This window comes from Aspergillus melleus (assembly GCF_016097325.1).
Source record: "Aspergillus melleus strain CBS 546.65 chromosome Unknown contig4, whole genome shotgun sequence".
Taxonomy (NCBI): domain Eukaryota; kingdom Fungi; phylum Ascomycota; class Eurotiomycetes; order Eurotiales; family Aspergillaceae; genus Aspergillus; species Aspergillus melleus.
In genome coordinates this window covers 380,045-403,236 of record NW_025763373.1, presented here as the reverse complement: position 1 = coordinate 403,236, position 23,192 = coordinate 380,045, and the positions used below count along the sequence as shown (strand labels likewise).

The 23,192-nt window shown below is 53.1% G+C and overlaps 6 protein-coding genes across 6 annotated transcripts; 3 read left to right on the top strand and 3 right to left on the bottom strand.

Moving 5' to 3' along the window:
• Positions 1–222: 222 nt before the first annotated feature.
• cdc48 (AAA family ATPase CDC48) lies at positions 223–3,022 on the top strand (the record flags this gene model as incomplete). The annotated part of the gene is made up of 6 exons (XM_046088794.1): positions 223–272; positions 330–357; positions 427–482; positions 553–802; positions 881–2,372; positions 2,433–3,022. 6 exons carry the CDS (start codon positions 223–225, stop codon positions 3,020–3,022), a joined length of 2,466 nt encoding a protein of 821 aa, XP_045944764.1.
• Positions 3,023–3,787: 765 nt separating this feature from the next.
• On the bottom strand, positions 3,788–4,456 carry LDX57_007068 (uncharacterized protein; the record flags this gene model as incomplete). Its single annotated transcript, XM_046088793.1, has 1 exon — positions 3,788–4,456. The coding sequence occupies one exon, from the start codon at positions 4,454–4,456 to the stop codon at positions 3,788–3,790; it is 669 nt and encodes a 222-aa protein (XP_045944763.1).
• A 3,045-nt stretch (positions 4,457–7,501) lies between these two features.
• Positions 7,502–9,122, top strand: LDX57_007067 (adaptor protein STE50; the record flags this gene model as incomplete). The annotated part of the gene is made up of 3 exons (XM_046088792.1): positions 7,502–7,769; positions 7,845–8,006; positions 8,062–9,122. The coding sequence occupies 3 exons, from the start codon at positions 7,502–7,504 to the stop codon at positions 9,120–9,122; spliced, it is 1,491 nt and encodes a 496-aa protein (XP_045944762.1).
• Positions 9,123–9,798: 676 nt separating this feature from the next.
• LDX57_007066 (ABC transporter ATP-binding protein) lies at positions 9,799–14,390 on the bottom strand (the record flags this gene model as incomplete). Its single annotated transcript, XM_046088791.1, has 11 exons — positions 9,799–10,521; positions 10,637–10,827; positions 10,904–11,019; positions 11,106–11,635; positions 11,712–11,881; positions 11,964–12,717; positions 12,765–12,911; positions 12,962–13,241; positions 13,297–13,953; positions 14,003–14,196; positions 14,262–14,390. 11 exons carry the CDS (start codon positions 14,388–14,390, stop codon positions 9,799–9,801), a joined length of 3,891 nt encoding a protein of 1,296 aa, XP_045944761.1.
• A 737-nt stretch (positions 14,391–15,127) lies between these two features.
• On the top strand, positions 15,128–17,470 carry LDX57_007065 (putative C6 transcription factor; the record flags this gene model as incomplete). Its single annotated transcript, XM_046088790.1, has 5 exons — positions 15,128–15,144; positions 15,202–16,006; positions 16,080–16,517; positions 16,600–16,856; positions 16,951–17,470. The coding sequence occupies 5 exons, from the start codon at positions 15,128–15,130 to the stop codon at positions 17,468–17,470; spliced, it is 2,037 nt and encodes a 678-aa protein (XP_045944760.1).
• Positions 17,471–17,953: 483 nt separating this feature from the next.
• CNH1 (Na+/H+ antiporter Nha1) lies at positions 17,954–23,122 on the bottom strand. The gene has a single exon (XM_046088789.1). It carries the CDS (start codon positions 21,701–21,703, stop codon positions 18,461–18,463), a length of 3,243 nt encoding a protein of 1,080 aa, XP_045944759.1. The 5' UTR covers positions 21,704–23,122; the 3' UTR covers positions 17,954–18,460.
• Between the last annotated feature and the right edge of the window lie 70 nt (positions 23,123–23,192).

Sequence of the window (23,192 nt, the reverse complement as noted above, 5' to 3'; positions counted from 1 at the left end):
TTCCCCCCCTCCCCTCCCCTCATCTTAACCAATTTACCTCGTCCACCCAGACCTTCATCGCGTCTGCTGGATTCTTACTTCCCTTTCAACTTTCATCCATCTCCTTTGATTCTCCCACATCCCTGTCGCCGGGTTCGTCAACTCCATCCCAGCGACGTCCGTTAAGCCTACGTTGCTTCAAGAGCTTACCAGATTCGTCTTCCATCTCTTCCAGACTTCAAAATGAGCACGGAGCCGGATCACACCCACGACAAGAAGAGGGTCAACCTCAAGTATGTTTGAAGGATCCTGTTTTAGGCGGCGAGAAGACAAGCTAACCGTTCACCCAGCGACGCCTCTGGCGCCGAGAAGAAAGAGGTAAATATCTCATCGGGATAGATACGGCTCTCCAAGGTCAAATATACTGATCTATTCTTTCTATCACAGGAACTCGACACCTCGACAGCTATCCTCAAGAAGAAGAAGAAGCCCAACTCGTTGATGTAGGTGGCCACCGTGATGAAAGTGGGCCTTTTGTTCGATTTCCTCATACTGACCTGGCAACCCATTTAGTGTGACCGATGCCGTCAACGATGACAACTCCGTCATTGCCCTCTCCAACAACACCATGGATACCCTTCAGCTCTTCCGAGGTGACACAGTCTTGGTCAAGGGCAAGAAGCGGAAAGACACCGTTCTGATTGTGCTGGCGGACGATGATCTCGATGACGGAAGTGCTCGTATCAACCGTGTCGTTCGTCACAACCTCCGCGTCAAGCATGGCGATATCATCACCGTTCACCCTTGCCCTGATATCAAATATGTAAGTTTCTCCCCCACCAAGGTCCTCGTTTGTGTCCCCACTCGAGCTTGTTATTAATACTCGCTCTCTGCGATCTAGGCCAAGCGGATTGCTGTTCTCCCCATCGCAGACACCGTTGAGGGTCTCACCGGATCTCTCTTCGATGTTTACCTCGCCCCCTACTTCCGCGAAGCCTACCGACCCGTGAGACAGGGAGACTTGTTCACGGTACGAGGTGGTATGAGACAGGTGGAATTCAAGGTCGTCGAGGTGGATCCCCCAGAGTACGGTATTGTTGCGCAGGACACCATCATCCACTGCGAGGGTGAGCCCATCCAGCGAGAGGACGAGGAGGGTAACCTCAACGAGGTTGGTTACGATGACATTGGTGGTTGCCGCAAGCAGATGGCTCAGATCCGTGAGTTGGTCGAGCTGCCCCTGCGTCATCCCCAGCTTTTCAAGTCTATCGGTATCAAGCCCCCTCGTGGTATCCTCATGTACGGTCCTCCTGGTACCGGTAAGACTCTGATGGCTCGTGCCGTGGCCAACGAGACCGGTGCCTTCTTCTTCTTGATCAACGGTCCCGAGATCATGTCCAAGATGGCCGGTGAATCCGAGTCCAACCTGCGCAAGGCTTTCGAGGAGGCTGAGAAGAACTCCCCCGCCATCATCTTCATCGACGAAATCGATTCCATCGCCCCCAAGCGTGAGAAGACCAACGGAGAGGTCGAGCGCCGTGTCGTCTCCCAGCTCCTGACTCTCATGGACGGCATGAAGGCTCGCTCCAACGTGGTCGTCATGGCTGCCACCAACCGGCCCAACTCGATTGACCCCGCCCTGCGTCGTTTCGGCCGTTTCGATCGTGAAGTCGATATCGGTATCCCTGACCCCACCGGTCGTCTCGAGATCATGCAGATCCACACCAAGAACATGAAGCTCGGAGAGGATGTGGACCTGGAGACCATCGCTGCCGATACCCACGGTTACGTCGGTTCTGATCTTGCCTCTCTCTGCTCCGAAGCCGCCATGCAGCAGATCCGTGAGAAGATGGATCTGATCGATCTTGACGAGGACACCATCGAGGCTGAGGTGCTCGACTCGCTGGGTGTTACCATGGAGAACTTCCGCTACGCTCTTGGTGTCTCCAACCCCTCCGCTCTGCGCGAGGTTGCCGTCGTCGAGGTTCCCAACGTTCGCTGGGAGGACATTGGTGGTCTGGAGGAGGTCAAGCGCGAGCTCATCGAGAGCGTCCAGTACCCCGTGGACCACCCCGAAAAGTTCCAGAAGTTCGGTCTTTCGCCCTCTCGAGGTGTGCTGTTCTATGGTCCCCCCGGTACTGGTAAGACCATGCTTGCCAAGGCCGTCGCCAACGAGTGCGCTGCCAACTTCATCTCCGTCAAGGGTCCCGAGCTGCTCAGTATGTGGTTCGGTGAGTCTGAGAGCAACATTCGGGACATCTTCGACAAGGCTCGTGCCGCCGCTCCTTGCGTCGTTTTCCTTGACGAGTTGGACTCGATTGCCAAGTCCCGTGGTGGATCTGTCGGCGATGCTGGTGGTGCTTCGGACCGTGTTGTCAACCAGCTCCTGACCGGTACGTTTTCAATTATCCCCTTTGCATCATTTCTACCATGCTAACGTCTTTGTCTCTTAGAAATGGATGGTATGACCTCGAAGAAGAACGTCTTCGTTATTGGTGCCACGAATCGACCTGAGCAGCTGGATGCCGCTCTTGTTCGTCCTGGTCGTCTTGACACCCTGGTCTACGTTCCTCTGCCCGACCAGGCTTCCCGTGAGGGTATCCTCAAGGCTCAGCTCCGTAAGACCCCCGTCGCCGGCGATATCGACATGTCCTTCATCGCCAGCAAGACGCACGGTTTCTCCGGTGCCGATCTTGGCTTCGTTACCCAGCGGGCGGTCAAGCTTGCCATCAAGCAGTCGATCTCTGCCGATATCGAACGCCAGAAGCAGCGTGAGGCCAACGGCGAGGATGTCAAGATGGATGAGGACGAGGATCTGGACGAGGAGGACCCCGTGCCCGAGCTGACCCGCGCTCACTTCGAGGAGGCCATGAAGTCGGCTCGCCGGTCCGTCAGCGACGTGGAGATCCGCCGGTACGAGGCTTTCGCGCAGAGCCTGAAGAACTCGGGAGGCAGCAGCTTCTTCCGCTTCCCGTCTGCCGGTGAAGTCGAGGACAACAACACGTTCGGTGAAGCCGGCAATGACGACAGCCTCTACGATTAAATTTAGTGTTTCTATTTGTCTCTGAATCAATTTCACTTTTTCATGTCCTTTAATGTGTCCATAGTTTGCTACCTATCTATCTACCGGCACTAGTTAGATCTAGCGAGATGGCCTGACAGGTGTTTGATGAAGACTACGGGAATGTTCCTTGGTTCTGGTCTCTCCATTCTCTTTCATTCTGGATGGGATTGATTATATCGTATGTTTTTATTACCTACACTTGTGTTATGTTATAAGAGGTCATTGCCTTGATAATCAATCAACCTTGTATCTTGTCTACTGTATGTCCAAAGTAGCAAATAGGTATATGTATTCAAACGTAGTAGGTTTTCTTTGAAATTATTAGAAGTACTCTTTCTACCTGGGTCATGTCCTAAGGTAGGTAGATAGATTAACTATGTATGAAGGTGCCGGTCCAGTCTTCCACATCGATGGGATATTCTGTTGTACAGCAAGGAATAAGGACATGATTCATAGAATGGATGAAATATGACAGGACAGGCAAGATAGCAAGAAGAGAGTAAATGGCAGTGAAATGAAGACAGAAGGAAACAAACAGCACGGTGAACAACGGTTTAAGGTATCAAGAACTGGTAAGCAGGCATACAATGGATGCATAAGGGAAGAAAGAACCGAGAAACGCCTCTGAAGATATCCATAAATCAATGACGGGGAGCATCAGGAGAAAGGAAAAAATGAGAAAGGGAGGAAAGTGCGCAGAAGAGGAAAAAAGACCGAATAACTGAAAGAAGAGAAGAAAAGGTCCTACTTCCCCTTCCCGGGTTTCGGCTTCTTCTCCGTCTTCTTAACGGGACTTGTATCACCGTTCTTGAGCCCATCTTGTCCGGCCTTGGTCGAGACCTTGGACGACGACTTCTCCGTCGCACCACTGTGTTTTCCTTTCTCCTTCTCCTTGGCATCCTTACTACTGTCCTTGTCCTTCTCAGTGCCGTTGCTCTGCTGCCTCTGCCCCATCCCCTCCCCAGAATCATTCTCCTCCTCCAAAACCACCACCTCTCTCAGAACCTCCTTGATCGCACGAACCCCCTGCTCCACCACCTCCGAGGGAATGCGCACATCCAGATTCCTCAGCGCCGCCGTCTCCCCGCCGTCGATGCCCCCCTCGTCGGCCTCGAGATTCGAGTTCGTGTGAGCGTCCTCCCCCCACAGCGCATGACCCCGTCCCTCGGCGGACGCGACCACCGCTTCCACGACCTCGTCGAACCGATCGCAGCGTCCGGCGCGCAGTAGCTCGAGCGACAGTTTGCGGATCTTTTCGGTCCAGCCCATTCGTTGGAGGGAGCAGAGGAGTGTCGAGTGGAGGTCTTCGAGAGCTGTGCTGGAGGCGAGGTGTGCGAGGAGGTCCGATTCGAGGGTTTCTGGGGTGATGGTTGAGATGGAGGGTGAGGAGGGGCTGGTTGATGAGGAGGGCATTTTTTGATTTGAGGTGTCGGTTTTTTGGGGGGCGGTTCTGGTATGGGTTTGGAGGGTGTGGTTTTCGAAGAGCGATTGCTGATTCAAGGTTATTTTGATTACGTAGAGAGGAGGAGAGGAGACAAGGAGAGGTGAGTGCTGGTGTTGGTTGGGTTAGTCGGTTGGTTGGTCGCGTCGGCGGCCGGAGATCTAGATTTTGTTCGTCGTCGTCCGGGGTTTTCCGATCGACTTGGGTTCGAGTAAGGGATTTGGTCGTTATTAGGGAAGAGGGCTCGGTAATGAGTGTATGCGACGCGCTTTAAATGCACAGTATGATCGAGTACGAAGAGAAGGAGGGGTGGCGTCGAACAGTCGAGGACCGCAAATGGATGGGTATAGTAAAGCGTAAGAATTGCGATCTGGTCGCGATCGATGGCGATTAGCTTGGTTCACGAAAGGGGGTGACGATGGAGCGTAGAGTTTCTCGTGGTTAGCTCGCAGAGGGATAAAAGACTTACCTGACAGGAGTTGGAGTTGAAGTGCGAATTGCGCAGGTCAGATGTGAGGAGAAAGAAGAGAGTTGAGTTGCTCGAGGAGAGCCAAGAGAGAGGGAGTGAGGGACCGCGGAGAAACAGAAATGGCCCGACCAGTTGTTGGAGGCACCAGATCGAGACGAGCGAACCACAAGAGAACTAACTGTGACATTCAATAGATGATTGTTCACCCAAGAAAATGAATGTGATGTGGTGAAGGGAAAATAGACAAAGTCATTGACAATCAATTATTCCTGGTGAAGTAATTCCCAATGCGGCGTCATCAATTGGGACGGACGACTTGATGAATTCGGTTTGAGGTTGCAATTATTGAGTCAATTGTTCAATTAAAATAGAGTAAGCTCGATCTAAGTAGAAATGGTACAATGATGCTATGAGAAGATTCTATTCTTTGGACAATGTAGAAATACCAAGCCGATACTATCTATATAGATGTAGTTGTGCCGCACAATCCATCTTTTGCCAAAACTAATAAATCGATTACAATAAAGGCGACATGCTATCAAAAATCGAGTCACCCTTTCACTGGCAGGTCACCTACTTTCTTCAACTGTGACTATGATTCCTTACTCGGTGTCGGTCTTGAAGAGCCATACTCCCCAGACACCACCAGCGTATTGACAAATCAGCGAGTCAATAATATTAATGCAAACGAGCAATTCGCAGAGGTGAGCACTATCCTGAAGGTTCTAGAGATTAGCCTCTCCCGACTAACCTCTTCTGGTCCCTCGAGGGCCCTGAAATCCGGGGATAGCCTTGTGTCACCGGAGACCTTGACGAGCGACGACCTTGCAGCCGGGATGCATCGAGGGGTCAGAGCTACGGGAAGTGAGACAATATTGACCACCAGGATTCTGAGTTGGCAGGATGAAAATAGCAACGCCAGTGCGAGATGGCCAACGCGCCCGTTGAGGCGGCGACTCCGAGCGAAGGGACGAACGTGCACGAGGGGCACAGACTACCAGACAGCCACATGCTAGCGCAACGGTCGTGACGAACAGGCAAGGACTTGCTTCGGAGGCAAGATGCGGCCGAAAATAGATCGTCCGGAGGGGATTGTCTGATGGTGGGGGTGAGTAAGGGATAGTCGGAGGAGTGGAACTACGGCAGAAGATGGAAAAATAACAAAAAAGCAATAAAGAAGAAAGAAGAAAAGAAGGATCAAGAAAAAGAGGAATAAGAAGAAAGGGGAAAGGATCAAAGGAAGACCGATAGAAGGCAACGACTCCGGGCCAAGACAAACAGGTGTGCGAGTCGTATAAGAATGAGAAGAAATATTGGCACGATGACGGCGGAGCATTTCCACACCCCGCCCAAAGAGTTAAAGGCTCCGGCGCTATTGGAAAGCTGACAGCGTTGTCCTTCAGAATGCTCTGCAGCGGAGATGATCGAGGCTAGCGGTTCAATAGTCCGGTTGACTATCTGGCTGCTAGTTCCCCCCCTGAGCTGATTCATGACATGGAGGATCCGATCGATTGGACGGATTAGTTCTGATGATTCTGATGAATTCTTCTAGTCCGAGGGACCTAGTGAACGACTCCGTACCTGTAGTTTTCTATAGTTGCCGTCCCTTACGAATCCTGCCAGGCTGGGGAGATGCAAGGCATTGGTGGCCGGTGACAATTCGGAGGGCGTCAATATTCCATAGTGGATCGTGAATAATACATAATGCCGGGAGGTCTCTTTCTGATGAAGAAGAAAAGAAGAACGAAGAAGATTGATGGTTGAAAAGTTGATAAAAGTTGATACCAGAAAAGCCAATCGAGTCCAGACCGGCGTCACGTGCGACGATCCGAACGAAGCGCCTCCATCTCCAGTCTCCATCCTCTTCTCTCTTTCCCTCCCTCCTCCTCGCCTTTCGCTCTCTTTTTCCCATCTCCATCTCGGTTGATATCTTGTCTGCAACGTCCATATCGCCTTCTTCGCGGTCGATTGTGTTTGCCTCGTCTCCGTCGGCCGCCCTCCCATCTCGCCCGGCCAGAATCCACGTCTGCCTGGAATCGCCCAGAACAGCTTCCCCGCTCTCCGGCCCGGTCGATTCGTTCCTCTCGGCCTTGTCTTTCTCGATCCGCGCCTTGTCTTGTTTATCCTCGCCTTCTTTTCGTCCTCTCGCCTCGTTCTATCGAATCTCGCAAAGTTGCAACCCCCCTCTCTATCCCAACCCTCGATTCGGTGCCTTCTCCGCATTCCTAGCGATCTCGGCTTCTCGTCCTTCAGGCGCCCGTCTTGCCTTGTCCCATGCGGCACGATTGCTTGGCTGAGAATCACTTTGTCGGCCTAAATCCAACTGGGTGTTCGCCGTTATAGATGGGATAATCTACAACCCACCGTTCTCCGTCTCTCGTTCTTAACATCTCGTCTCCTTCTCTCCCGTCCTTTGGACCCTGAACGCTCGAGCCGCGCCGACTGACCTCCACTGGACCGGGCCTCCACTCCATAACAATCTCCCTCTCCTCTCCTCTCTCTCTCCCCTCGTTTTCGAGTAAATCCTCCTCCCTATCACACATCCACCATGTCTCTTCACACCTCCTACCATGCCGATTCCGACGCGGACGACGAGTACGAGCGCAGCGTGATCACCTCCCCCCATTTGGCCACGGACTCGGAGGCCTCTCCGTCGGAGTCCGACTTCCCCTCTGCGGAGCATACGCCGACTTCCTACGCAAATGTCGAACACAACCCGCAATCTCCTCGGACGATCATCACCGAATGGACTGCCGAAGAGTGCGCCAGCTTCCTCGTCACTCTCGGACTTCGTCAATACTGCCCGGCGTTTCTAGGTGAGTTATCTTGGTCACCGGAAATAACTGTTTCAATCGCTTGACGGTCGCTGATAAATTGCATCGAATTGGTAGAAAATGAAATTGTGGGAGAAGCGCTGATCGCGTTGAAACATGATGAATTGAAGGAGATGGGTATCATCAGCGTGGGCCATCGCTTGACCATTCTGAAGAGTGTTTACGAGACCAAAGTCAAACAAGACATCCCGCTTGACGCAGATCATTATATTCCCCTCTGTAAGTCACCCCAAATAGCACCCACTTTCGTTCTCCTACTTACTCTGTCTTGCAGCGGCGGATCAAAGCATGAACGAGAATGCCTCTCAAGACGACGTTGCTCGTCTGATTCAATCCATTCGTCTACGAGATGAGCGGATCACGACCGTCGAATCCGAGATGCGACGCATTGCGGAGGAATACCGACGACTACGAGAAGAGCTTCTGCCTGTGTTTAAGATGGCTAAAGATCGGTCGCAGCCCCTGCCCCCTCCGTCCGCTATCCCCAGCTCCGGACCCGAAGGGCATCATGATAACCAACCGATCAGCTCCCCCTCCGGCATCACGCTGCTGGAACGGTCCGTGTCCGGCATTTCTCGCACCTTCTCCAAGCGGTTACACAACGGCGGCACCACGCCGAAAAACAACTCTCCTACCCACATCCCACCCTCGATTCACGAAAACCGGCCGTACAATGACCACGGCGCCTTGGACCCTTCGATGGCCGCCGTTTCCTCGTCGCACCTGAGCACGATGAACGGCAAATCCCAACTCTCCCCCGGCATTCCGTCTCCCACGTCGCCCGGTGGTCATTACGGCAATACACAAACGCTGGCCTCGCGGTCGTACACCCAGCCGAATACGACCAGCCGCAGTAACTTCGATCACTACGAAGAGAGCATGCCTACGCAGTCTCGACCCGATCGCTTGAATCCGACACCGACCCAAGCCACGCGCCCAGAGATCCCGACACGCTCCGACTCCCGAGCCGGTGGGGACCCTCCCAGCGTGGAGATCTTCAAGTCGTTCCGCGTTTCCATGGATGATCCCTGCCACAAAGTTCTACCGGCTGCCCTGAAAAAGTACAATATCAGCGCGGATTGGAGGCAGTATGCCCTATACATTGTATATGGTGACCAAGAACGGTGTCTCGCGCTGGACGAACGACCTCTCATTCTCTTCAAGCAGCTAGAAAGGGAAGGGCGCAAGCCGATGTTCATGTTACGCAAGCACCTACAACCTTTTGAGAACACCATGTACGCCGCGACGGGAGGAGCCTCAGCAGGCTCAGCGCCCAACAGCGCAGGGTTCGAAGGACGACAGGCCCAGATCAACCTTCCCGGTGGAGTTCTCTGAAGGCCGTTGGACTTTGCTATTGTTGTTGTTTAAAGAAAAGATACCCTTTTTACTCCATGCTTTTCTTTCATTTGCATTCTTCTCATTCAAGCAAGCCCTTGCTTCCTACCTGGTTTATTAACTATATTGATTATTATATAAGTGGGGGTGTTTGGTTACGGTGTTGGGAATTATAACGGACTGGAAAAGCAAAAATTCAGCGTCTGATTCTTTGGTTTCTCTTCATTTCGCTTCCTACCTTTTCTGTCTCTTTGGAATCATCTTCTACCCTGTTTATATTACTACCACTTTTGCCTTTCTCTTCTCTTCTCTTCAGGTTATTTTCCCATTCTATCTATCTTTCTATTTGATTTATTTATTATCTGTCTTTTCTCTTTTAGCGTCCTTGATCAGCATAATGAACATGACTGCATGCGTGGATTGAATGGAACTTATTGACTGGCATTTCTGCATTTGAATCACCTTGAACAACCTCTAGCTCTACCTAGTCAATGTGTCCTTGGGCATCCATTTACCACCTTTGAACCATCTATGCGATATTCGAAACCATCCAAAGCAGGCAGGTCGATCTAAACTAAGCAAGTATGTAGAAGAAAAGGAACCGACATCCTAATATTACAACCGCCCCTCCCACAACCACATCCCATGTCCCCTACCCAAGAAGAAAACATCAAACTCACACCACAGGATCATCCAACCTCTGAGCCTCACACATCTTCGCATACATCCCACCCCTGGCAACCAACTCATCATGCCCTCCTACTTCGACGACCTCGCCCGCATAGAACACAAAAATGCAATCCGCGTCTCGGACCGTCGACAACCGATGCGCCACCGTGATCGTGATCCTGTCTCTTGAGGACCCGGTCTCCATCAACGCCTTCTGTACCCGCTTCTCGGACTCCGTGTCTAGCGCACTCGTCGCCTCATCGAGTAGAAGGACCCGAGGTTGACGGATCAGGGCTCGCGCGATTGCGATTCGTTGTCTCTGTCCTCCGGATAGGAGATGGTTGCCGCCGCATGGTGTGTCTAGGCCTTCGGGGAGAGAGGTGATGAAGTCCCATAAGTTGGCGGAGAGGCAGGCTTCTTTTAGTTTCCTCTCTTCTTCACTTTCGCCTTTTCGGAATGAAGAAGACGACGACATTCCCCCACCGGTATCAAGATCCGGAACCCCCAGCAATATATTCTCACGAATCGTACCAGGAAAGAGCGTCGGTTCTTGTTGAACGAGGGATACCTGTCTGCGATAAAGGAGTGGGTTTAGCGATGACAATGGGCCTGAGGAGTCGATGGTGATGCTGCCGGTTGTCGGGTCGTAGAACCGCTCGAGGAGCGAGATCATGCTGCTTTTACCGCATCCTGAGGCGCCGACGAAGGCGATGAAGGTGCCGTGACGGATCTGTGGGTTTGGTTGGAGTGTGTTAGTTCCTTTTGTCTTTCCTAGGGGTAGGGTAGGAGGAAGAGGGTAGAAGGGGTAGGTATAGCGAAGAAGAGGTGAAGGAGGTGGCACTGACTGATAGAGACACGCCCTTGAGGACCTGCGTGTTTGGCGCCAGGGGGTACGAGAAATGCACGTCTTGGAAATCGTAGGAGCGACATCCGTAAGCTGGCCCTTCTTTGCGATTACCGTCTGTCTCACGAATGGTGCCCTCTAAGTCATCGAGCCAGAAATAGTAGTTAGCGGCTTGGTTTGCCTTGGTGAAGCCTGGAAATTTGGGAAGAAGCTGTCAGTATAAATATTTTCCTAGGCGTGCTTGAGCCTCTAGGAGCCCTGTACTCACTGCTGGCGAAGCTGAAAGCCAATGCGGTGGCTTGGCCGGAGAAGTAAACGCCCATGAACGATACGATGAACTGATAGAAGCTAATTTCTCCGTCGTTGATCAGCTTCGATCCCCACCTGTTTTTGTTCGAATCAGGTCAGTCAGTCGAGTCGATCGCTTATAGGAAAGTCTCGCAGAGAGTAGGAAACAAGAGGAAACTCACCAGAACCCCAAAGCCAGGACAAAGTACTCTACGGACTGGGTGAGCGAGAACCAGATCATCATGTGGAACATGGGCCAGCTGGTCTGGGAGATCGCGAGGTCGAGCTCGTCGACATATTTCCTCAGTACGGTATTCTCGATAGCGAGCGATGAGACGGTCCGGATGGCCATAATCGACTCCGATGCCACCGAGGCACTCGCCGACAGCCTCTGGCCCATTTCGTCGTCCATCTTGGTCTCGAGCTTGACGCGTGCGTAGCCGCCTAGGAGCATGGGCGGCAAGCCGGCGAAAACGCCCACTAGTCCGAGTTTCCAGGACACGGCGATCGCGAGGATGCTCGATGCGATGATGTTGATGGCGGACATGAGGATGATGGCGACCATGAATCCCATTAACTCTAGGATGGCCTGCGGATAGGAATCCAGCCGGCTGATGAGCGCGCCTACTGTGTTTTCGGGCCGGTCGAAGAACTGGAGGTCCTGTCTAAGGAAGGAGTCTAGGATTTCTCGTCGCATCTTCCTGCTGAGGGTCTAGGTTATGAGGCACTGAGGTCAGTATCGTATTACTGATCCTAGATTAGAGTTCTAGTTCCATGGAAGCTCTCACCTGTGCGATAGTATTCGTCGACCAGCCCATAATGAAGTATATAACCAGAATACCAAGCGACATGACGAAGAAGATTAACGCGATGAAGTTGCCGCGAGCGACCATGTCAGAAGAAGCAAAGACACTCAGGATATTGCCCAGCAAGAGGGCTTGCCCAGGGTTAACGGCAGCTGCAAGTGACAAGTGTGAGCAAGCGTAACGGCAGTGCCAGCCTCCACAGCGAGAGTTGGGGAGCCTTTCAAGATCACTTACCTCCTCCGATGCACGTGGCCACTGTGACCCCAAACCAAAGCCAAATCTCGGGCGTCGCTCTTAGAAGCTTCCAGATATTGCGAATAATGCCCGTCTTCTCGTAGAAGTCGTGGTCTTCCCGGTCTTTTCGTGCAGCCAGTCGGTTCGCCTCGGCCGTGCGGATCTTGACAAGAGGCTGAAGATCGTCTTCCTTTTCTGAAGTCTCGTCGTCCATGCTTGTGTCCTGCGAGCCATGGTTCTTCTCGACATTAATAGGTGCAAGGTTCTGGGCTTCGACGAGAGTGGCGTAAATGCCATTCCTAGACACCAGCTCTTCGTGACGTCCCTGTTCCATGATTTTACCCTTGGACATGACCACGATGTTATCTGCGTTACGAATGGTTGCGAGCTTGTGGGCGATGACGATGGTTGTTCGATTCGCGGAGGCGCTGTCGAGGGCCTTCTGGACAATGGCCTCGGCGTGTGGGTCAAGCGCGCTGGTCGCTTCGTCGAGGAGCAAGACCTTGGGCTCTGAGATGACGCTGCGAGCAATGGCAATTCGCTGCTTCTGTCCGCCCGATAGCAAGCTACCTCGTTCGCCGATGCGTGTGTCATATCCTTGGGGTAGGTTCTGGATAAAGTCGTGCGCGAAGGCGAGCTTGGCCGCCTCTTGGACGCGTTGCATTTGGTCTTCTTGCAACGCTGACTCCCATTTGGTGCCGACGAGGCCGTTGGCTATGTTTTCAAATACACTGCCATTGAAAAGTACCGGTCCCTGGACTTGTTAGGGATGTGTCATGCAAATCTGTGGTACGCATTTACCTGTTGAACAAGGCGGACGTTCGTCCGCAGCCATTGGAGGTTGATCTGACTGATATCTTTGCCATCTAAAAAGATGCTGCCTGCATTGGGGTTGTACCAACGTTCGAGCAGGCCGATTATGGTGCTTTTGCCTGAACCGGATGGGCCCTTTCTTTCGTTAGAGGCTTCTACAACAGAGACGATGGGACACTACTCACCACTAACGCCGTGACCTTGCCCGCCGGGATAGTTAGGGTAAAGTCCTCCAAGACGGTGACATCTTGACGCGTGGGATAGCTGAAGTTGATACCATGCAGATCGATGACGCCGGCCGTTTCGTCAGGTTTGTCTCCTGATTCGTCGAAGGGGTTGATCTCGGAATCTCTATCAATGAGCGCGAAGAGCTCCGAAGCTGCGGTGGCTGCGCGACTAAAGGTTGCCATATGTGGTGTTACTTGCATGATAGTATTGGCAGCCATGATAACAGAGAAGAGAACACTAGAATTTTGGTGAGTTTGCAGATCTTCGAAATAAAATGATAGCCTGTACTAACGTGAAGACGGTTCCTAGATCAGAGATCTCGCCGCGGTCGAGCATGGCAATGCCCTGCCAGAAGGCCAGGCCCATACCCGCGTAGACAACGAAATATTGTCCTCCGAACACGATACCATAGAGTTTATTCTTTTTCATTCCCTTAGTATACGCATCCTGTAGATAAGTGTCGTACTTGGTCATCACCCTTGGTAGAAGACTAAAGGCCTGAAGGGTTCGAACGCCTGCGAGGACGTTCTCGGCGTAGCTGCTGGCTTGGGCGTAGACCTGCAAGATCGTGGTCTCAATCTTAGCATCGATGCCACCAGCTGTGCCGAGTACAATGAGCAGAAGTGGCACCATAAAGATAAGGATTAGGGTTAGCTTCCATTGAGAGACGAACGCGATCACGAAGGCCGCCACGAAGGTGGAGATGGCTTGGACGACGATGCCGAGTTTTTCTGCGATTCCGGATTGAATGAGCTTGCCGTTCGTGGTCGCCTGCTGCGAGATGGAGCCGGAGGCGTCCCGGTCATAGTAGGCAATTTCCTGGCTGAAGGCAGCCCGTAGATAGCTCTGTCGGACATTGCGGGTCAAGTGGTACGCCACGTAGGTGAAGAGGGAGGCGTAGATATAGGTAGCCACGAGACGGGCAATACCTATGTAAACGAACTGGAGTCTTTAGTCTCATTAGCATCTGACCCTGCCATCGACTAGAATGCTCTTACGCAGAGTTCCGCACGGCGGGCATGAAATTTTCAGGGATTGAGTCCGCGTCGGAGAAACTGAAGTCGCTGAGCAGTGTCAAGAAGTTCCCCATCACCAGGTTGACCAGGGCGAGAGCAACGCCGGACACAATAGCAGCACCGAAAGCAATCCATTCGAGGACGTGAAGTTTAGTGTCGCCGAAGGAGAAAACTCTCTATAAGTGCGATCATTGCAGCTCGTCAGCCAGGATGCAAATATTAACTCTTTCGATAGACTTACCAGAAACCCATTCTGGCCTTTCTTCTCGACGGACCCGTCATGTTTCTTCTCAGATTGAATTGTAATGTGAGCATCATTGGCTTCTCCGGCCGCTTTCTCGGCCTCTTGAGGGCGCAAAGGGGGTGTCATTTGAGGAAAAGTAGTTAAATGAATGGACAATTGACGCAAGATTACAAGCTTGCTCAATCTTATAAAAGAGAGTGAATAGAAAACGGATGGGAACGAATATATAGAGAGCGAGAAAGGGGAGCAACTCACTGGTTATTAGGCTTCTACAATGACAGACAACTCCCAAGCTTTGCCATCATGACAGAACACGCGTTTCAACATTGTTCCCTCACGCCTCGGGGGCTTGGAGGCTACATCGCCCCGTCCCCAACCCCTGGGGATCATGATATTCAGGATGTTGGCGCTGCATCAGAGCGTATTACACTTGGAAAGGGCGTCAGGGCGGAGAGCGGAGCCTCCGAGAGGCCGAGACTTTCGGAAGGCCGCGTCCACCGAGGCTCCTTTTCTTCGCACCCCAACGTCCCATCGAGGCTCCGATGTATTCAACAAAGGTGATTGATTCTGAACGTCTAGTTTCCTCGTGAGATGGAAGAAGAACCAGATCCTTCTTTCTCGCAAGTGGAGGAAAATGAAGAACGAAATGCTGCTGCGACTGAGAAGTTGGCTGTGAGTCTCCGATATACCTATGTTATGTGACATCATATGTTGTGGCTAACCAGTTTCGAAAATAGTGTCATCGATGTCGCCAACGCAAGGTAAAATGCGACCGGGGGAGTCCGTGCTCTCACTGCGTCAAAGCTGGGGCGCGATGCTCGTACGCAACCGGCCCTAAGCCTAGAGAAAGGCGTCAGAGGGTGATGGTCTCGACCACGTAGTTAGTCCCTCCTGTCGAGCCCTAAGAAGGCGGGATTCCATGCTGAAGTTCATCAAGCGACTCTAAGTTAGATGCGATATCGAGGAAGATAGACGATATCAGCCGGAGGATGAGCCTGTTGAGTCACGAGCCGACCAAGAATATCAAAGCCAACCAGCAAGACCGTTACTCGTCCTCGTTCGGACCAACGCCAACTGCTTCCTCGCTCAGCTCTACACCAAATCCAGGGCCCGTGTCTTATAACCCCGTCGGCGATGGAACCCGTGAAGTGCACGGCAGCCCGTCCAAAGCGCAGTACGAAGGAGAGTCGTCGCTGTTCGCTCACGCCGTCTTCGCCAGCCGGTTTCTGCAGGATGCCGTGGACAACGCGACAAACGCCGAAGTCGCGCACGAGATGGAAACCGTCCTGGGCAGCCTCAGGGCTGCCGTTCAGTCTGGGAAGCAACATTCAGATACACTCGATAGCCTGTACCCTCATGCCACAACGATCCCACCCGGCTCGACGACGCGCAACCTCCCTTTGCCGCCCACCGACAAAGTGTTCATGTGCCTGCGGATGGCCAGGGAATGTCCGCAAGTGGCTACGCTCTGGTTGGGCGACTTTATCAGGCCTACTCAGTTCAATGACTACTTTATCAAAGTCGCATCATCGGGCCCGGCAACCGAAGCTGACTTGATCATCGTCCATTGCGGTCTGTTCTGGCTGTTCTGTGAATGCTCGAAAGCTGTCGCGGACGAGGAAACGAAGCAGGACTATAACGCGCAGGCCTTCCATTGCGAAGGAAACCTCCAAACGGTCCTTGCAAACCTTCGCTTTCATCAGCCAACAAGTATGGACTTGGTATATGCGATGGGCATGGCGGTAAGTCGCTTGGGAAAATCAACAGATAACTACAGATCCATTCCGACTGACTTACATAACTACCGCTTACTAGGCGCTATATTGCCTTCAGAAGAGCAAGCCATCTGCCGCGTGGAATTTCATCAACTCAGCCTCACATATAACTCAGGCTCTTGGCCTACAACATAACACACCTACAGGCATAGAAGGAGCGGAAGGAAAGGCCCAGAAGAAGGACCTGTTCTGGACCATATACATGACCGAGAAGATGCTGTCGCTCCGCCTAGGCCGTTCATCGACTTTCCGCGATCAGGACATTACCTTGAGTCGCTCTGGTATGCAGCGTCCCGGCAGCACGTTCTTGGCTGAATTGGCCCCCGGCTGGATCAACGTGGCGAGTATCCAGGGCCGGATATATGACGAGATTTACAGTCCAGGGGCCCTCATGCAACCGCCGCACATCCGGACATTCCGTGCCCAGGCTCTTGCGGAAGAGTTGAAATCTGTCATGCAACATGCGCAAGACATACATGTTAGTTTGCCCGCATAATCAACTAGTTCCATCCGGTTGTCTCTCCGAGACAATGCCAACGGCTCCGACTGACCGACCACAGGATCATTACACAGCGGCAAAAGGACAAGTACTAGGACTAGACTTCCACGAAATAGCCAGATTGTCCGACCGAGTCATCGGCCTTTCCATGCTGACGCTCATCTACCGGAGCATCGCTCCAGAGAACCCCTCCACGTCGGCATTCTGTCACGAATGCATCGACGCCGCTAGAGATACGCTCCGAGAACACGACAGATGCGTGACCGTCATCACCAAAGCGCAAGGGAAGACCGTGTTCCTGGAAGCATACATCAACTGGTCCGTTGTCGATTGTTTCATCTCCCCTCCCCCCGGCCTAGGTTTTGTTCCTCAAATAAGATCGGATAAAGCTAACCTGAAGTGCATATAACAGGACAATCATCCAGTCTCCCTTCATCCCCTTCATCATTCTTTTCTGCCATATCATCGAGACCAGCGACGCCTCGGACCTAGAGCACATGATCGGGCTTGTCCAGACGCTGGAATCGACATCGAGCGAGAGCGCATATCGCATGTGCAGCAGACAACGAAGTCTCTTTAGGGCGTTATACGACGTCGCGGCCAAGTACGTCGAGGTTAAATCGTGCGCGCACGGTGCGCAACCCGGAATGTCGTGGTCGATGGAGAGTATTGGGCTGCAGGCAATAAACTCGGCAGGGAATGTAGGATACCCGGGGACGACGAATACTGTGTATGTTCCTACAAGTCACATGTCGTCGCGAGATGAGGCGGTCGGGGAGGGGATAGGGGTTGTGGATGGGCTGGTTGGGCCTTGGGCGTTGCAGAATCTGGCAGGTGGGGATGTGGATATGGAGATGGATCTCTCGGGGGCTCAACTTTGGGATTGGTTCAACAAGAACCAGTCTATGATGAGGATGCTTGAGGATGCATAGACAAGGTGGTGGGTTAGTAGATTGCACTGACATGATTGCGGAAGTCGCGGCAATATTGTCTCAATATTAAGTGAGAATATATTGTTCCTCATGAGGGATAAGGTTACTGACCTGAATATGTATATAGGTAATTCGTGTGGGCGTACAAAACTAGGAATGATATAGTTTGTGATTGAAGTAACTGGATTCAACTACTCGAGATGCTCAAGAAGATACTTGAGCAGATGATTAGAGGTCTTCCCAGATGTTGTATAGGAGGCATGCTTGGCAGATTGCCTCAGGCTTCCAACACCAACGCATAACGGTCTGCCTGAGGCAGATAACATAGATAATGTGATATTTACAAGGCCAACAGCACCTTTACCTTAGTGATATCGACAGAGAACATTCAATTGAGTATTTGATTAATCGTTCCTCGAGAAATAGCTATATATTTAAGGAAGGGAATAGAAAAAATAGTCTATATTAAACAGAACCCAACGTCTGCTTCGATCTAACAGTTAATGGATAATGGGACATACCACAGGACACAAAAGAAAGAAAGAATAGAAAAAACAGAAAAAAAGAAAATAGAGACGGAGCCAAATCTAATTACAAGAAACAGTTCGATCTTGGTCCAGAATTCAGGCAGCAGGATTCTGAGTGGTCCGAGGCAACCAAATAGAGAGAACCGACAAAAGGTAAAAGAAGCTTGCAAAAAATTCTATACATAACAAACACTCATGCAATGGGAGTCGCTCGGCAACACAAGAGAGTCAAGGGTCCAGCAAATCGGGCAGTATGAAGTAGCAGCTGAACAAAATCTATATGAAAATTCGCCATGCTGTGCCCATCCTATGACACATAAGAGGGTGTATTTTTCCTTGGTTTTCTTGGTTCTTCTCTCACCGCAAGTGCCAACTAAGCTCACCGCCTCTCCTGGCCGTTTAATTGATCATAGTAAAGTGTTGTTTTTTTTCTTTTTTCATCGCTTTCTTTTGGTTCAAATCTTCAGGTCTCTCGACCCTTCTCGCCGCCCCAGGAAATTCGAGGCCGGTGTCCTCGGTTCGACGACCCAGATCCGTTACCCTCGCTCGAACTTCCTTCATCGGTTCGGGTTCGCGCAGGCTTGGTACCATCCGCAAATGATATCTTGCCGGGCACCTGACGGAACTCGCCGTCATCCTCGCTGTCGGACTCCTCAACGGCCTCGTCCGAGTCATCTTCACCGAGGGCGGCTAGACGACGGCGCCGTTCAGCCGGAGTCTCGCCGGTATCGTCCAAATCGGCTTCCTGGGGAGGGCGTGTGAGACCAGCCGCCTCTCGCAACTTCGAGGGCGGTACACGCGCCGTGCCGTCGTCCTCAGAATCTCTGCGCGGCCGAGGACTAGCTGAGGCATCCAGAGCGCTGGTGCGGCGTTCGTCGGCGGCAGTCCCGCGAGTAAAGCGAGCCAAGGAAGCGGCGACATTACCACCCGGCGCCCCTCGGTCAGATCCCTCATCGGTCATGTCGCTACTGTCAGTAGTGAATTCGTCGTCATCGTCAGCTGCTGGGGCAGCTTGCTGTTGTTGAGTGTCTCCGGCGGGTGCCTGAGCAGGCACCCCGGCAGAGGAACGGCGGCGCTCCTCCTTGACGGCTTCCTTCTCTTCGCCGCGGGCGACATCCTTGACTCGCTCCGGAGCGTCGGTTTCCTCGACCAGCTCACGACGGGCTTTGGGCCCGAGACCGCGAAGCTGGTTGACAAATTCGTGCTTGTTCATCCGCTGTCCTTTATGACCAACCCCCCTCTTTCCGATGCTGTCGTCTTCCGCCACCGTGAAACGAAGTCCGTCATCAGCCAGCCAATCGTCATCGGCCGCCTTCTTGCTCTTGGCGGCTTGAGATGATTCGGCTTCTCCCTGACCGAACCAGGTTCCCATGCGCGTGATACCGCGGCGCACGGGTGCAGCGGCACCAGCATCAGGCTTCTTGTCGGGCGTGGAGGCGGCGCCAGCGGCGCCGGCGGCCGAAGAGGAACCAGCCGAGGGAATGGAGTATTTCTTGATAACCTCCCCATCCTCGTCCTCGACGATGATCGTATTGCCAAACTGGTACGCGTGCGCCGAGCGAGCCTTTGGCTTCGAAGGCTTGCCAGATGCGGCAGCTGTATCAGTCTTCTCGGAAGGCTGACCGGGCTGAGAGTCGGCCTCGGTAGCGCGGCCCTTGCCGAAGCCCATCCAGTCGCCGAACCGTTTGCGGGCCTTTTCGAAAGCGGTCTTATCCTCTGCCACGGGCTGCACACCATCGCCACTATCGGGCTTGCCGTTGGGTTGACTGTGCGATTTGGCGAGCTGTTCCGACCTCGCCCTTTGCACCTTCTGGCGCTCTTCTTCGACGTGCTGCTGCTGTTCGCTGGGGGATTTGTGACTGATGTTCTCCGTTCTCAGAACGTTACCTTCCTCATCTTCAATGATAAGGTTATGTCCTTCCAAATACACTTCAAGACCCGCCTCGCGTCCGAAACGATCGCGTTCCTTGGACGGCGGGGAGCCTTCGCGCTCAATTCTTTCACGTTCAGACCGTTCCTCTTCATCTTCGAGCTTCTCGTCTTCTGTTTCTGGCTGTCGTTGAGGTGCGATTGCAGATTGACTGATAGGGCCGCCGGCCCCGGCATCACCACGACGGCGACGGCGACGAGGTCGTTGGCTACGCGGCCGCCCGGGAGGTGAGTCGGCATCTTCATCCCGCTGTCGGCGCAGGAAGTTACCAGGAACGCCGATGGGAGGAAGGGTACCCGGGGGATATTCCGGTTCGTTTGACGATTCTTCCAACTCATCCGCTTTCCGGAAGGACATAGAGCCCTTGGCAATGGACTGCACACGCGGCAGACGGTTCATCCAGGACGGGCCCTCTTCATTGGCCTGTGTGTAGGACAGCGTGATGGTCAAGGTGTTGATGCGCTTTCCGAGCGTAAAAACGGCAATTGACGAGCCATGCACCAAAATCGACGAGATGACCATGAACGTTGTGATCGGCCATATCAGCCGAACGACGTAGTAGTCCGGCGACCCGGCCTGTGGTAGTTCATTAGTTGGATCCGGTTGAGTGTTGCCGTTCTCTAGCTCGGCTCTCGCCAGAATACACGCGAAAATGGCACCGACTCCGATGGGTCCAAAATGACCGGCGAACAGGGCTTCTCGCCATGTTTTCACGTCCGGTATAATAGGCTTCAAAATTAACATGATGGGGATGCGGCGGAAGAAGATGACGAGGAGGGCAATCACGACCAGTCGCCACGGAGTCAGACCGATGTCGGGGTTGTTGTAATCCTCCCAGGGAATGATAGATCCAAAATAGACGAAGTAGGCCAGGTTCAGCAGTAGATCGATGACGTTGGACACGTGCGACTCCTCCGTCTTCTCCGTAAACCAACCATCATTACTGAATCCGACACCGCAGGCGAATCCGATCAAGAGATCATCCATGCCCAGCAAACTGCCGGAACCCGCACAGAAGACCGCAAGTACGAAATAGAACACCAAGAAACTTTCACGATCGATCAGCTGCTTGCGTTCCGCAAACTTGATGGCATGACGCGCGAAGTATCCAATCAGAAAGCCGAAGATCGCCCCGACGATACATTCGTAGAGGATAGTGACACAGAACCAGTTCAGGGACACCTTGCCGGCATCGGGACGGTAGTGCAGAATGTAAAAAGATAGGTAGATGAATGGAAACGCCATGCCGTCATTGCAGCCGGACTCGGCGGACAGCAGATCTCGCAAATGCTTGGGCACCCGCTTGGCGAATTTACCCTTACCTACGACGGACGAGGCCAACACAGGATCGGTGGCCGTCACACATGCCGCACACACTAGCGCTTCGAGCCAGGAGAGAGGCGCCATCCACCAGATGAACAGACTTGTAATCAACCAACCCCAGGTCATGACCGGCACCAGCAACAGAAAGACCGATTTCCAGTGACGTTCCATGTAGGCCTTCGGCAGTTCGACGCCGACGGCAAAACATTGTACCACCAGGACAATGCGAGAGCATTCCAAGGTGATCTTGTCGACATTTCCCCATTCCATGGGATTGAAGAGATTCGCCGCATGGGGCCCGAAGATGATCCCGCACAGGGTCGCGACCGTCGCCTCACCAATGTACAGTTTCTCCTTGACGAACAGGGAACACAGCATGAACAGGCCGGTGAACCCGCCCAGGATCATGTACGCCAGGTGAGGCTTATCGATATCCAAATGTTCCCAGGCCATGATTGGACTGGAGGGACCAAGTGGACCTCGTCGGGAGCCTTGTTATCTAGAGCCCGGAGCGTCCCTCCGCGTACAACAGCGCTTGCCAGGGTCCTTACGCTCGTTTTGTCTTTATCGCACAATTATTGTTATCCCTGGAGACAGAAGTCCTTTTTATCGCCTTATGCTAGGGGTTGCACACCCCGAAAATCGGTCGATCAATCGGAGAACGGAAGAATCAGGTCCGACGTGGATCTCGGCATGCCTCGGAGGAAAGGCAAGATAAGTCCGAACGATGACGCGCGAGGCGTTCTGGGCGAGGGAAGAGGTCAAAGGTTTCCGCGAGCTCGTTCTGGGGCTGGATGAGGGATCCTCTCGTTCTCTCTGCAAGGGGGACGACATTGCTTAGCGGCAGCACTCGTGGGAGAAAGTCGACCGACAGGAACCGGAACATAAGAAAGTATAAATGTGGAAGGGGCACTCCCCCACGACAAAAAGGACAGGATACGGGGGCAGGGAGCGAAAACCGGTTTTGCGATTGGAGACCCCGGAGGACTTACCTGGAGATAGATCGATCCGTCGCAGCTTGCCGGGCGGAGAGGGCAATCGACAGAAGCAAGCCGGGGAGACCCCGAAAGTTACGAAAAATCAAACAGCAGAGGGTCGACAAGAAAGGACAAGAAAAAGTCAAGAGAGGACAAGAGAGAACAAGAAGCGACCAGAGAAGGACAAGAGTCTGGGCAGCAGAGAAAAGAGGGAGAGGGGGAGAAAGAGGGCGAGGGCTCCCGGGTAAGAGGCCGCGAAAAATCAGGAAGCGAAGACCAAGAAATCCAAGAGTCGGGCCAAGACCGACATACTGACTCTGATGACGATGGAGGGAAGGTCTGGGGAAGGAATCAGAATCAGATGCGACGCCCAGAGGCGGCAGGAGGAGACCCGGCGGGGATTTGCCAGGCGAGCGCCAGTCTCACTCGCGGAAGGGCTGCGCACTCGCGGCTTGGCGGAGCGGACCCTCTGGCTAGTCGGCGTTAGTTTGTTTAGTGGTTGGGCTCGAGCCACTGGATGACGATAGAAGTGGCACACGAGAGACGAGAAGAGATCAGATGCGTGCCTGGTGCACTGGGTGGCAATCGAGCGATTACTTCACGGAGCCCTGGCGTACATCGAACCCTGTCTGTCAGGTCCGGAGAGAGAGAAGAAAGAAGGATGGAAGAAAAGAACAGAAAAGCAAAGACGAGGAAGACGAGCGCTGACTCAGCCATACCGCGTACGGTCACCGTATGGTAAGCGCGCCCAGCCCTGCAGGGCGGCCAAGACTCCCGTGACGCCCACCCATTGGCCGCCCACTCGTCCGCCCCCACCGGTCGGATGGGACTTGCCGATGCTCTCAGGTACCGATACCTGCTGGGTGCGCCTGCCGTGTGAGGCGTCCCTCGTCACCGGTACTTCACCTACTACGGAGTAGACCCTCCCTCGTAGCCCTAAGGCGAGATAGCGAAAACATCCATGG